This window comes from Lynx rufus, unplaced genomic scaffold (genome assembly GCF_022079265.1).
Source record: "Lynx rufus isolate CCGP_SWC_20201006 ecotype Redwood Valley unplaced genomic scaffold, mLynRuf1.p SCAF_1, whole genome shotgun sequence".
Taxonomy (NCBI): domain Eukaryota; kingdom Metazoa; phylum Chordata; class Mammalia; order Carnivora; family Felidae; genus Lynx; species Lynx rufus.
In genome coordinates, this window is record NW_025814823.1 from 21999758 (window position 1) to 22014484 (window position 14727).

The 14727-nt window shown below is 38.5% G+C and overlaps 1 protein-coding gene across 5 annotated transcripts in view; it reads left to right on the top strand.

The window, feature by feature from the left end:
* Positions 1-14727, top strand: part of CAB39L (calcium binding protein 39 like) — a 131844-nt gene that overhangs the window by 53587 nt on the left and 63530 nt on the right. For all 5 annotated transcript variants that reach the window (XM_047079519.1, XM_047079540.1, XM_047079549.1 and 2 more), the window contains one exon: positions 14043-14161. In XM_047079519.1, coding sequence (XP_046935475.1) covers positions 14043-14161 — 119 coding nt within the window. The remainder of the gene's footprint in view (positions 1-14042; positions 14162-14727) is intronic.

Consider the following 14727-nt stretch of genomic DNA (forward strand, 5'->3'; position numbering starts at 1 on the left):
TCTGCTCAATAATCTCTTTTCCTACTTTCTCCTCTTGCCTAGCTCGCTCACTCACGCTCCCCATCTTACTCTTCACTTTTTAAACTGGCCATATGTGGAATGAAGTGTAGTTTTATCATTGCATCTGTGTATTTTCATGTTTCTTTTATTTAGTTTCAAATGAGATATTATGAACATTTATAGGAGTCGTGCCTAGTGGAAAAATACTTGGAATTAAAATTGTTTAGAGTCCCTGCTGTGCCATTTGATAGTAATGTAACCTCTTTGAGACTAACTTTTGTCATCTCTAAAATAGGAAAAGTATGAACTTCCAGCAGTTTTAAATATTAAACTGAATTTAAAAAATACATGTTGTATAAGAACAATAAATACATGTACAGACTATACACAAATGTCAGATAGTATATTCTTATTTCCTCTCTTAAACTGAAGTTAAATGTAAGCTGGTTTATTTTTGTTATAACTCTTGATTTTTTTTGTTTATTATTTTAATTTTAGATTTAGTTGATCAGTGACCATAAATGGGAAAAATACTCCCTACTCTTGGATTATGGTATTGTATTTCTATAAATCTCCTATTGTTTTGAAGATTTCCCTCAAAGCAGCAGTATATTAAGCCATTATCGTGATTAATTCGTATGTTAGCTTGAGTTGGTTTATGAGATTAGCCCAATTTGCAGTTGGATGCTGGAAGAAATATGACCAAGGATGGTTATGTTTTGAAGAATGAGTCAGGGATGAGATGTCATGAGGTCCAGTGAACTAGGAAAGTCTTGAGCAGCCACAGAATAGTGTTGCTTCAAAGCACTACCCAAGAATTAGGGAGGTAAGAGTATATCAAGACAGATTTCAGGTATCTTGCAACTTTGCTTAGCGTTGGTTTAGATATCAAAAGAGGAACAATAAGAACTACTTATACAAGACTCTGTCAGTTAAGTGTCTGACTCTTGGTTTTGACTCAGGTCATGATCTCAAGGTTCGTGAGTTCGAGCCCCACATCAGGCTCCGTGCTGACAGTGGGGAGCCTGCTTGACGTTCTCTCTCTCTCTCTCTCTCTCTCTGTCTGCCTCCCATCTCTCAACAAATAAATAAACATTAAAAAAATATTTTTGGATTAAGACATCCAGTTGCCTAAAAGTTGACTTACACGTTATCAAGTCAACTTTTACTGTCTGGAATCCTTAGGGAAAGAAGTATCTTTCTGAATATTTTCATTTTCCATGTAAGTGAAGATTAATTCTTCAAATAAAGGAAGTCAAACAAATTACTTTTGTGGATTACATTTTCTCTAAAATGCATTGTATACTTGCCCCTCTCCAAAGTAGTATTCTAGATATAATTTTTTACTGTTGACTCAGAACTAACATTATGAAGATCTATTGTTGTAGCAATAAAACAGCAGACAGTTCTTTTTGTTTTCAACTTTACTAAGGTATAATTGACCAGACAGTTCTTTCTTGACTTTGTCCATTCAACTGATGTAACATGATGCCTAGAACTCGGTTATAAATGAATGTGATATTCAGTAGGTGCGGCTGTCCTTCTCAAGCCCATAAAAAAATAGACACTTATAAGTACTTCTTGGTTGACTAAGTGAAAAACAGTTAAAATTTAGGACAGTTCAATTTTAAGCATTCCACTCATGACATACAGTATTTTCAGGAAGGAGGCACCATTTGTAGCATTATTAGCTTACTTGCAGAAATGTGCTATGTATCTCTATGGACTGGAGGTACTAACCGTCAGCCTGCAAGCAGCATCTTTCTATCTCAAGCCTAAAGTATCCATATAAGCTAGTGACAGCTTGAAAAAATTCATCCTAACTTTAGAACTCAGTCTAATCACACAGAACTCTGCCCTCCTTGTCTCTTGGTTCGTAGGTAGAACTGGTATAGCCCCTTCTGGATTGAAAGTATCTTGAGTACTAGAACCCTGTTGCCCACACCTAATGCTATACACACTGGTTGGTTGAGTGAATGAATGAATGAATGTAGGCATGAGAATGAGAGCTTGAAGCAGAGGTAAGGGAATTAGACCAAAGGAAAGTGTTCTGAATGCAGCAATAAGCCAGTTTTCTTGAAGAATTAGTAAATTGTTTAGAAGATAATTCAAGAGCGATGATAACATTCTAGTAAGTGAATAGCCTCTCATGGGGTTTTTGGAGAGTACAATAGTCATCTGACTGCAAAATTTCTGGTATGTGTTTATAACAGGAAGAAAAAGATATTTAGGGATGGGCTATAGCTTTTGTCAGATAAACTAAAAGGATGGGGCATTCCTTACAGAGAAGTGAACTTTTAGAAGACACTGAGATGGGTTTTTTTGTTAGTTGTAAAAGTTTAGGTCTCTAGGCAGTGTCTGGAAGGAAAAGACTAAAAGGGAAGAGCTTAAATTTCCTTTTGCAGAGTAAAGTAACAGAAATTTGAGAAATGCCCTCTCTTTGGCTATGATTGATGGAAGTAGGGGAAAGTTTTGGAGTGAGGGAAAGAGATTCCAGAACCATGACAGAGAGAAGGGACTTAAGGAAAAAGATGATCAGGAATTCTGACAAACCTTTAAAAATAGCGATTCATAGAATTCAATTTGAAATTGTTTCTGCACTATGCTATAATTACCCTTTGTTACCTTTAAAACTTTGATAAAAGAACTATGTACTAACAGTATATGCTGAGTGAAGGAGAAAGGGTGGTTTTCTATACTTGGAGGCAACAGGGTGTTGAGGAAATAACTAGCTGCAGGAGGAAGGACCGGGAACAGGGTTGAGGGGAGCTTGGAGCAGGGGTTCAGAATCCAGAGCTGACAACAGTGATGGTGGCCATGGCAGTGGCTTAGATTGGGTAGCAGGCACTGCCTTGGGAAACTGTGTGACAAACCCATTTCTCCTTCAGGAATCCAGAGCAAAGTAGTCCATTGGGGAGGGGAAGGTACTGGAGGATCCTACTATTTTGTAAATAAGGGTAGTTAGGAGGCACACCTTCGAGTTAAAATTGTGGGTGGCTCAGTCAGTTAAGTGACTGACTTCAGCTCAGGTCATGATCTCACAGTTTGTGAGTTCAAGCCCTACGCTGGGCTCTGTGCTGACAGCTCAGAGCCTGGGGCCTGCTTTGGATTCTGTGTCTCCCTCTCTCTCTGACCCTCCCCCACTCACACTCTGTGTCTCTCTCACTCTCAAAAATAAATATTAAAAAAAAAAATGGGGCGCCTGGGTGGCTCAGTTGGTTAAGCGCCCAACTTCAGCTCAGGTTGTGATCTCCCAGTTTGTGGGTTGGAGCCCCTCATTGGGCTCTGTGCTGACAGCTCAGAGCCTGGAGCCTGCTTCAGATTCTGTGTCTCCCTTTCTCTCTGCCCCTCCCTTGCTCATGCTCTCTCTCTGTCTCAAAAATAAATAAAACATTACAAAAAAATTAAAAAAAAAAGAAAGTCTCATTACTTTATAGCTATAAATTTTTAATCTAATCCTTTAGGCCATAAAGTTGCTGACAGAAAGGAACTACTTCTGCATATTATTATGAGGTTAAAAAAAAAAAAAAGACTTGTGGCTGAGATTGCAAATCTTCAGATTTTATGGGCTCAGGATCAAACTCAGAGCTGTGTTTTTTGAGGTTTGGCCACTATTCAAGACACAGCTTCAGACTCTGATGTTTTGAAACACAATGTGATAGGAGATCAAAGGATGAAATTTATTGATGCATTCATTTTAAAGAAAGGCAGGTGTGCCTTGCAAAACTAGGGTGGATGCAAAGTCATCTGTTCGGGCTGAATTAGAAAGTAGTTCAAAGAAGCAGAAAACTTTCTGTTATGATAATTTAATCTCTAAGGCTTAATTCTTGCTACATTAAATAAAAGTCAGCAAAATGAGTACTTCAGTATCAGCTTCTCATTAACCCATTTTATGGTCCTAAATTTTTGAAGATTTCTGTCCCTTTTTAAAAACCCTTTTCTGTTCCCTGGCCTCCTCTTTAAAGTGGTCCTTCGCCTTTGGTTTTATTACTATAAAAACGAAAAATCATAAAGCCTTAAGACATAAGCTTTGACTATGCTTCATGCATAATTTGAAATGCTTACCATGTGTATAGGGCATTGATTCTACTTGGTCTTCATTCTGTTTGGTTGTTTATTTTGCACCTGCCATTAAACAAATTAAGTTACAGAATTTACAATTACAGGTGAGGAAGTACTATATCATATTAAATGGAATTTTATGTTATTGTTACCCTAATGCCCTCTTAAAATAATGAATATAAACTTTAGAAGCATTTATCCTATAAAGGTACATAATATGTGGGTGATTTAAAATGGTGTTGGAATCAGGCCCTTAATCAGAAGCATAATATGTTAATTGGTTGTATTCTCCCTATAAAGACAGTGACCGTTTTACTTTGACCCTACTATACTTTTTAAGCAGTGTAACCTGCCATAAAGATAAAGACTGCTCATGCCATGTATAATGTACAGAATGTTTTGTCCCCTCTGCTTTCTGGGGAACACTGGCTCCTTCCCCACCCACGTGGTTACAGTGGGAGCAGCCATTTTGCATGGCTTGACACCCTGCCCCCCACACACAGCTGATTGGCTTAGTAGTGGATATCTGATCAAAGGGATAGGACCACAGTATTCTGCAGGATTCTGGAAGTGAAACTGAGGTAGAACCTCAGTCCCCGCCAGGAGCTAATGGTATTCCACGCGATTTCTGTATCGATGGTCAGGTTTCCTACCATGTAAATGAAAAAAGTAGGAAGCCAGCCTGCAGAAAAGACAGAAAGAAGAATGATGATGTGGAGAGAAATAGAGGGTCAGAGAGATAGAGATAGAGGGCCATCCTTGATGGGATTTGTGTCATAGGTAAATACAATTATACTGAAAAAAATTTGAGAGCAACTCATCCTGAGCTAGCCTGTGTTTGGGTTCTTTGAAACTTTCCCAGTACCTGTAAATTAGTTTAGCTTGAATTTTAGTTCCCTGCAAAAGTGCTCATCCATGCAGTGAATACTCCCCACCCCCAGCTCTGCTTATCTAGTTCTGCTCCCAAAAGTCAGTACAAACATTTGCCCTACACACCTTAGCTATCCCCGTCCCACTCCGCAAGGCCAACCTGTACAGGAGCAGAAGAGAGAAAGAAGCGAACAGAGGAGAGAAGTCAATGGCTACAATTATGTTTCATCTTTTTAAAAGTTAAGGTATAATTTACAAACAGTGACATTCTCTCTTTTTAATATGCAGTTCTGTGATATAGGAAAATTCCATCACCCCCCAAATTTTCCCTTGCCCCTTTGTAATCCTCTCCTTTTCCTACCATCAGCTGCTGGCAACCACTGGTCCATCTTCTGTCCCTGTATTGTTTGCCTTTGTAGGTGTGTAAATGGAATCGTGGAAAATGTAGCCTTTTGAGTCTGTCTTCTTGCATATAGTATAATGCATTTAGGATTCGTCCATGTTGTTGCTGTGTATCAGGAGTTTGTTCCTTTTCATCACTGAGTAGTATTCCACTGCATGGATATACCACAGACCATTTATCCATTCTCCAGTTGAAGGATATTTGAGGAATTTCAAATTACAAATAAAACCTTTATAACCATTTATGTACAGTTGTGTGTGCCAATGTAGGTTTTCATTTCACTTGGGTAAATACCTAGGAGTAGGATTATTGGGCAGTATTTGGATTTTTTGTTTGTTTGCTTTGGCTTTGGTTTTTAACTTCAGTCACTGATGTAAGTGTTGGTGGTATATCATTGTGATTTTAATTTGCAGCCTCCTAATGACTCATGTTGTTGAGCATCTTGTCATGTGTTCATTTGCCACCATATCTCTTCCTTTGTGAATTGTCTATATAGATCTTTTGCCCTCTTTTTATTTGGTTGTTGAATTTTGAGAATTCTTTATATATCTTGTATACAAGTCAATGGCTACAACTTTAAAGTGGGTGCCTGCTCTGTTTTACTCCCGTATTTGCCTTCTCTTACTTATGTTATCAGCGAAGGGTGCTCTTTATCATTAGTTACTTCTGATTGCTGTTCATTGCTTCTTTCTTCCTTCTTTTTCTTTTTCCTTATTTAACTCCAGTGACACTTCCATATGTATCATTCATTCTGCAAATAATCTTTGAGCATCTCCCGTCAGGGCTGACCTTTTTGATTTTGCCAGCTTAACGCAAGTGCTTCTTCAGGTTTGGTATCTGTTCACTTACATTATATGTTATTTTAGAATTACTGGCTAATTTAAGGCATTTTTGGTCATTTCTAGATGTTGTTTTATTATCATGAAACATTTTCTTGTCTTTTTTTTTCTGACCACTTCTAGATCCAGAACTTGAGACCTAGCAGTCTGATGGTTGGCTGAAGACTGGTTTTGAAATAGTTAAGGCTTTACTCTAGTTAGTGTGATGAATGGATATCTGCATAGGTTATGTATTATGGAAAGACCATCATTAATCATCTTGTACCTGTTTAAGGTTTCTCTAATCCTTTCCATTCTGATCCTTTCCTCTGATGTGAGAAACTGTTCCTGGTATCAGAGCTTGTTTTTGTTATCCACAGGGGGCTTCCTTTGCCTTTGCACACTATTTGCTAATGAACCAGAAGAATGTTTTTCTCTGTGTAAAAGTTGGATAGAGTTCTGTGGAGCTTCATTTCTACTGTTCACTGGAATGCCGTATGGAAATGTTCTTGTGGCATTTCACTGGGAAGTATGAAAAACATGCTCTTATGACTTTTCAAAGAGGACTGATATTATGTAGTATTACTGTAGAGTCTAGAATGGTTTGAATAAAACATTTTATTTTTAATTTAAATTTCATTTTTTTTTTTAATTTTTTTTTAACATTTATTTATTTTTGAGACAGAGAGAGACAGAGCATGAACGGGGGAGGGGCAGAGAGAGGGGGAGACACAGAATCGGAAGCAGGCTCCAGGCTCTGAGCCATCAGCCCAGAGCCCGATGCGGGGCTCAAACTCACGGACTGCAAGATCGTGACCTGAGCCGAAGTCGGACGCTCAACCGACTGAGCCACCCAGGCGCCCCTAAATTTCATTTAAAATTTTAAATTTTATTTATATTTACAGCTGTATCTCTTATACAAGTGTACTGCTTAACATCTATATAAATGAAATTGAGATAGCATGAAGTAGCATACTAGAACCTTTTTTAGTATTTTAAAATTATGAGAGCAACTGACCCCAAAGCATCCTTTTATTTGTTTTTAAACATTTATTTATTTTGAGAGAGAGAGAGAGAGAGAGAGAGAGTGCGAGCAGGGGAGAGGCAGAGAGAGAGGGTGAGAGAGAATCCGAGGGTGGGTGAGAGAGGCTACGTGTTGGGTGTGGAGCCTGACTTGGGGCTCGATCCCACAATCTGGGGATCATGACCTGCACCAAAATCAAGAGCCAGACACCCAACCAACTGGGCCACTGGGTGCTCCATCTAATACATCCTTTTAAATTGAAGGCTCAGCTCCTAATTTTCTAAATTTGGATTTTCTGTAGTGTTTTTTCTTAAAGGAAGATATAATTTGCTTTCCCAAGTGCCTGTGTTTTTTTTGTTGTTTGTTTTTTTTATCTTTCTTTCTCCTCTTTTCTTCAATTCTTCTTTCTTCTTCCCTGGCTCCCTTTCTTTTCTGCTTTCTTAATTTTCTCTTTTTCTCCCTTATTTCCACCCCTCTCTGTTTCTCTCCATGGAATAAAGTGAAAGCAATGGATAGCCATAGATTTTTCTTATATTTAATTATTGCCAACATTTTGATATTATTTCTGTCAGTTACATATACCATAATTTATGTAAGCATGCCTAATTCTGGACATATTGTTTCTAACTCTATAGTATCACCATTATGATTAAGACCTCTGTGCCTGAAATTTTTCTTCTGTATTTAACATTGTTATTTAGGATTATTTCCTCAGGCTAGATTTCCCAGTTTGAGATTCTAGAACATCATTCAGGTATTACTTAATTGCTTTATATCCTCACCAGCAATGTATGAGAACCAGCATCAAATTTTACCATTTAAAAATTCTGGGATGGGGCACCTGGGTGGCCCAGTCAGTTAAGGATCTGACTTTAGCTTAGGTCATGATCTCACAGTTTATAAGTTTGAGCCCCACATCAGACTCTGTGCTCACAACTTGGAGCCTGGAGCCTGCTTCAGATTCTGTTTCTCCCTCTCTCTCTGCCCCTCCCCCACTCGTGCTCTGTCTCTCTCTCAAAAATAAATAAACATTAAAATATTAAAAAAAATTAATTCTGGGACTCTGGACTTAGATGACAGCATAGGAGGCTCCTGAATTTCCCTCCTCCTATGGATAAACAGAATGTACAGTTATACATGTGGGAATTCCCTCTGAGAGAAATGCAGAAATTCAGCTAAGTGATCCCTACTCATTGAGCAACTGAGAAAATACCCACATCAAAATGAGTGGGAAAAGCTGAGACATACTCTGGCCATAGACCCTACCCACTGGCATAGTACCATGCTGTTGGGAGGGAATCCTAACACCCATCTTCTCTTTGAGGAGCAAAGGGTTTGAACCACACATCTAGTGCCCCTACTTTTAAGGCTGTCAGCTGAGGGATGGGCCCCCAAATCACCTATGTATGAAAGCTAAAAGGGCTTGCATTCACGAGTCCCAAAGGACTCTAGCAAAGGACTCTAGCAGTTCACGGGTGCATGAGCACTTGCTGTAACTATCCCTGACTCCCCCGGGCTAGGCACAGAGGAAGCCAACAGGAACAACCATCTCCCAGTCTTTCTCTGGAAGGGGGTTTGATGCATACTTTACAAGCTGCTGTGTGAGGTTCTGGCCTTTAATTAACATGGATCTACTTGCTGGCTACAGTCTTCCAAAGGGCCCAGAAGAGCTAGTGGGCGCTTCCCCTGCTTTCTTCCACCAGCTTGCTCCAATAAGAAAAGCAATAATAAATAATGCAGGGAAATCTCATGTACCTTGCCCAGTTTCCCTGATGGCAATATCCTGCAAAACTATAGGGCAGTAACGTGATGAGGATATTGATATTGATAAAGTCAAGATATAGAAATTTTCCATCACTACAGAGATCCCTCCACTTGCCCTTTTATAGCCACTCACGTCTGACCTCTAGCAACCACTAATCTGTTCTTCATTTCTGTAATTTTGTCAATTCAAGAATGTCATGTAACTGGACAATGTGTAATCCTTTAAAAAAAAATTTTTTTTTTGAGTTGACACACAATGTTACATTAGTTTCAGGTGTACAACATAGTGATTCCATAAGTTTATAATTTATGCTGTACTCACCACAAGTGTAGCTACCATCTATTCCCATATATCACTATTACAATATCACTGACTATTTTCATTATGCTGTCTTGATTTATTTCTTCCATAACTGGAAGCCTGTTTTCCTACTCCCCTTCACCCATTTTACCAATACCCCCACTTTCCTCTCCTCTGGTAACCATGAATTCATTCTGTGTTTATAGGTCTATTACTGCATTTTACTTGTTTATTCATTTGTGGGTTTTTTTTTTAGATTCCACATGAGTGAAATCATATGGTATTCATCTTCCTCAGTCTGACTTATTTCACTTAGAATAATACTCTTTATGTCCCTCCATATTGTCTCAGATGGTACAATCTTATTCTTTTTTATAGCTGTGTGATATTACAGTGTATATATATCACATCTCTCTTACCCATTTGTCTGTCGATGGACATTTAGATTGTGTAACTTTTGTAGCTGGCACTTTTCACTCAGCATAATTCCCCAAGATTCATCCAGGCTGTTGCATGTATCAAAGTTCATTCCTTTTGGGGGCACCTGAGTGGCTCAGTCAGTTAAGCATCTGACTCTTGAATTCTGCTCAGATCATGATCTCAGAGTTTGTGAGATCCAGCCCTGCATCGGGCTCCACACTAGTGGCACAGAGCCTGCTTGGGTTTCTCTCTCTTCCTTCCTTCTCTTTGCCCCTCACCCAAATAATAAATAAGTAATCTTTAAAAAAAAAAATCACTCCTTTTTTATTGCTGAGCCCCTGGTATGGATGTAGCATAGTCTGTTTCACCATTTACCTGTGAAGGATTTCTAGGTTGTTTCTAGCTTTTGGTTATCATAAATAAAGCTGCTATGAACATTCATGGCCAAGTTTCATTTCTCTGTGATAAATACTAGGAGTGCAATACCAATATAGTAGTTGCATGTTAAGTTTTTAAAGAAATTGCCAAATCGTTTTCCAGATTGACCATATATATTAGATCTCCCACCAGCAGTGTACAAGTGCAGTTTCTCTGTCAGCATTTGCTGTTGTCACTTTTTTATTTTAGCCATTTTGATAGGTATATGTAGTAATTTCTCCTGTTGGTCTTAATTTGCATTTCCCTAATGGCTAATTATGTTGAACATCTTTTATGTGCTTGTAGTCATCTGTAGATATTTGGTGAAATATCTCTTCATGACTTTTGCCCATTTTCTAATTGGTTTGTATTTTGTACTGTTAAGTTCTGAGGGGAGCACCTGGGTGGCTCAGTCAGTTAAGCATCTGACTCTTGATTTCAGCTCAGAACATCAGTCGTGGTCGTAAGATTGAGCCCGTATCGGGCTCTGTGCTGAGTGTGGAGCCTGCTTGGGATTCTCTCTCTCCATCTCTGCAACTTCCCTGCTTGTTCTCTGTCTCTCTCTCAAAATAAATAAACATTCAAAAAAAAGTTCTGAGGACTCTTTACATATTCTAGACACTAGGTTTTTGTCATATATATGTTATGAAGTTCTCCTAGTCTGTAGCTTGTCTTTTCATACTATTAATAAGATCTTTTGCAAAGCTTAAGTCCTGAATTTTGATGAAGTCTATTTAAGACTTGTCTTAAACAAGTCTGTTTTTGTTTTACAGATTGTGCTTTTAGTGTCAAGTTTAAGAATTATATGCCTAAATCTAGTTCCTGAGGATTTTCCTCTATTTATTTCTAGAAGTTTTATAGTTCTACATTTTATATTTAAGTCTGTGATCCATTTCAAGCCAGTTTTTTTTAAGTTTATTTATTTTCGAGAGAGAGAGAGAGCATACACACAGGTGCACACACGAGTAGGGAAGGGGCAGAGACAGAGGGAGAGAGAAAATCCCAATTAGGCTCCACACTGTCAGCGCACAGCCTGATGTGGGGTTTGAACTCACAAACTGTAAGATCACGACCTGAGCCAAAATAAAAAGTCTGATGCTTAACTGACCGAGCCACCCAGGTGCCCTCAAGCCAATTTTTGATAAAGTTAATCCTTTAAGAATATTTTATCCTTTCAGATATTCTTTAAGAATATTTTTCTATGTTAGTATTCTTAATCAGTCCTTAGTGCACATTTCATATGTCTAATAGCTTTAAGATTGAGTAATTAATTGAATAATCTTATTGTCTTCTTTTCCTTTTGAGTCCTAGTTCTTTTATTATTAAAAAAGTGCCTCAATAATAGATAAGCGAGATTCAGTGGTCTCTGTTTGTGCTAAAGGGTTTACAAATGACTATGCCTCTAAAGTAGTAAGTCAGGGCAGTCAATATTGAATGCTACTATCTATTGGTCCCTACTGTGGACATCGAAATATTGCTTTCCTTGGGAGCTAACAGTGTGATGAGGACTTTCGAGACGAAATTCATTAATTTCAGTGTTCTGTGCTCATTGTTGGAGTCAGCTTAGTATGATGGCTAAGAACCTAGACTCTGGATTCCATCAGTTTGGGAAGGAGTTGTGGCTTTCTCACATGCCACCTGAGTAAGGTAACCTCACTAGTCCTTAATTTCCTTACTTATAAGATGTACATTATAAGGTTGTTGTGAGGATTGGAAAATACATATAAAGTTCTTAGTATAAGTGCCTGGCACAGAGTAAGCACTTCTTCATAAGTTGACCGTGGTAGAGATGGAGGTAGCGGTAGACAGGAAAGAGGAGACCTACTGGTCTATGTAGGCAAAGATGTTGTTGTAATACAGAGAAGAACAGTTATCTCAGAGATGAGTACTTCTGAACTGAATCTGAAGGATTAAAAGAGGACTTCGACTACCTCCATTTTGACCTGTCTGTACTTTCGTGTTGATTAAGTTGTTCTTTCCAGCTTATCTCTTAATTTAGGCAAAAGACCCCTGCAGGCAAAGCATCCCTTGGTGGGAACCACAACTACCCCCGCAAGCAATGAGGTCTGCTCTGACATCAGCAAGACCCCACGTGACTGACCCCAAGACAATGATCTTTACAGCTTACCCACATGTACCCACCAACCTTTGTCCCACATTCTCCTTATATTAACCTAGAAGTATTTTCAGCACTTTGGAAACAGTCTTTGAGACGCTAGTCTGCTGTCTTCCTAGTGTTGGCCTCACCAAAATAAAACCCTTTCTTGGGTCACCCTCACTCATCTCTCTTCTTGTGGATTTTGTCAGTGGCACGTGGCTTAACCTGGTCTGTTTGGGACCCCCAGAACCAGGTACTCTTGCACCCCTATGCCCTGATTACAGGATGACTAAGATTTAGCTAGGAAAAGAAAGGAAGGAAGAGCATTCAGGACAAATACAACACGAACAAAGGTACAGAAATGAAAGATTGTGTATAAGTATATGCAATACAGCAATTTGTTATTAATAGAACTTGAAGTAGGAATTGAAAAGTAAGAGAAGTGGCTGGAAAGGTAGGCAAGGTTCAGACCATGGAAGGTGTTGGACTTTTTCAAAGCAAAAGGGGGGCACTGAAGAGAATAAGAGAATAGAATGGTGGGGCGCCTTGGTGGCTCAGTCGGTTAAGTGTCCAACTCTTGATTTCAACTCAGATCATGATCTCACAGTTCATGGGATCGAGCCCCATGTCAGGCTCTGAGCTGACAGCATGGAGCCTGCTTGGTATTCTCTCTTTCCCTTTCTCTCTGCCCCTTTCCCGCCCATGTGCTTTCTCTCTCTCTCTCTCTCAAAATAATAAACATTTTTAAAAAGAGAAGAGAATGGCATAGTTATTTGCATTTTTAGTAAGCTCACTCTGCAGAGTGAAGACTGCTTTGAAGTGGAGGGCATAACTGGAAGATGCTCTTTGACAGTTCAGTTGAGAGATGAAGGCCAGAATCAGGGCCATAGTAACTGAGAATTGAATGTCATTCTTGTCCTTATTTTCATATAAAAATCTCCTGTTCTGGGTACCTGGATGGCTCAGTCAGAAGAGCACACAACTCTTAATCCCTGGGTTGTGAGTTCAAGCCCCACATTGGGTGTAGAGATTACTTAAAAATAAAATCTTAAAAACAAAAAACAAAACAAAGAAACAAAACAAAACAGAAAACAACCTCCTATTCCATTCAGAGCTTCAGTTGGTGAAGCAGACTAGCCTGAGGTTGTAGGGTGTGTAAGACTGGAAGTCTGGTATATGAGGACTCTAAAAAGTTCTGTCTGAGACTGGCTATAGTTCTTCTGGCTTCAGCTACTAGGACTGAGTGGTCCCGTCTGTCCTCTAGGTTAAATATGATCTCTTAATATCACCTAAATCATATATATTCACCTAATAGAAAACTGATCTTTTTTTTTTTTTTGCAATACACCAACTTGGGAATGGATAAAGTGGAGGGAAGAAATTACTTAAAAGTACATGTAAGAAACAGGAATTTGATTCCACCCTACATTTCCTAAAATCTTTATTTTCCTTCACCATTTTCCCTCCTTGTTTATGAAGGCTTAAAAATGTTAATCTTTATTTCTTCTTATATAAAGCTAAATAGTAAAAAAGCATAAAGAATTCAATTCACTGCTGTTTTATATTCTTCTGTGCCATTTCATTTACGACAGTGAGAACAGACTTCTACTTATTCAAATTAACCACAGTGCAAATCCTTTGGAAAAGAGCTGCATCCATTTTGTAGACTGTTTGAATGTATGAAAGTACAGCTGACTAAAGATATATGACGAGAATAAGTTAATGTTTTGGGATATTACAAAGAAGAGTGCTATTTCTCTTGGTGTGTGTGTATGTGTGTATACACAGCTTTTGAGATAAAACTTACACTCCATAATTAAACTATTTCAAGTGTGCAATTTAATGGTTGGTTGTTTCTTTAACAGGGAAAAAAAGATGTGACCCAGATATTTAACAACATCCTGAGAAGACAGATAGGCACTCGGAGTCCTACTGTGGAGTACATTAGTGCTCATCCTCATATCCTGTTTATGCTCCTCAAAGGGTAGGTACATGGTTTCCTTTAAAGAAGTAGGTTTGATTATAGAATAGTTGTTAAAAGTATTATAGCATTAGCCTCATTTGAGATATGATGGGTTTTCATTTGGAATCACAGGAAAGCTATTTGCCATACTTGAGGTCAGCCCTCCAAATCTACATTTCTATGATTACATGGGTTACAGCAAAATCTTTTCTTTGTATGTTTCTAAATAGAGTTCCTTCCATTTACTGTTTCTTTTTCCTCTACTTTCCTGTTATCTCTGTCTCTTCTTATTATATTATTAACTGTTTCCCAATCTGCCCTTTTCTTAGCTATGCAGTTACCCTTTTCCTGTTTGCATGAGACCGAATCCCCTGACCCTGAACCTCAGTACACACACACACACACACACACACACACACCTTCCAGTGGTTGGCTAGCATCTGCCAAGGTGACATGCTTCCATGTGGGGAAGCATATTTGCTTGTGCAACTTATATATACATATGCAATATATATATATATATATATATACATATACATATATACATATATATATATATATATATATATGAGCCAAAAAACAAAAGT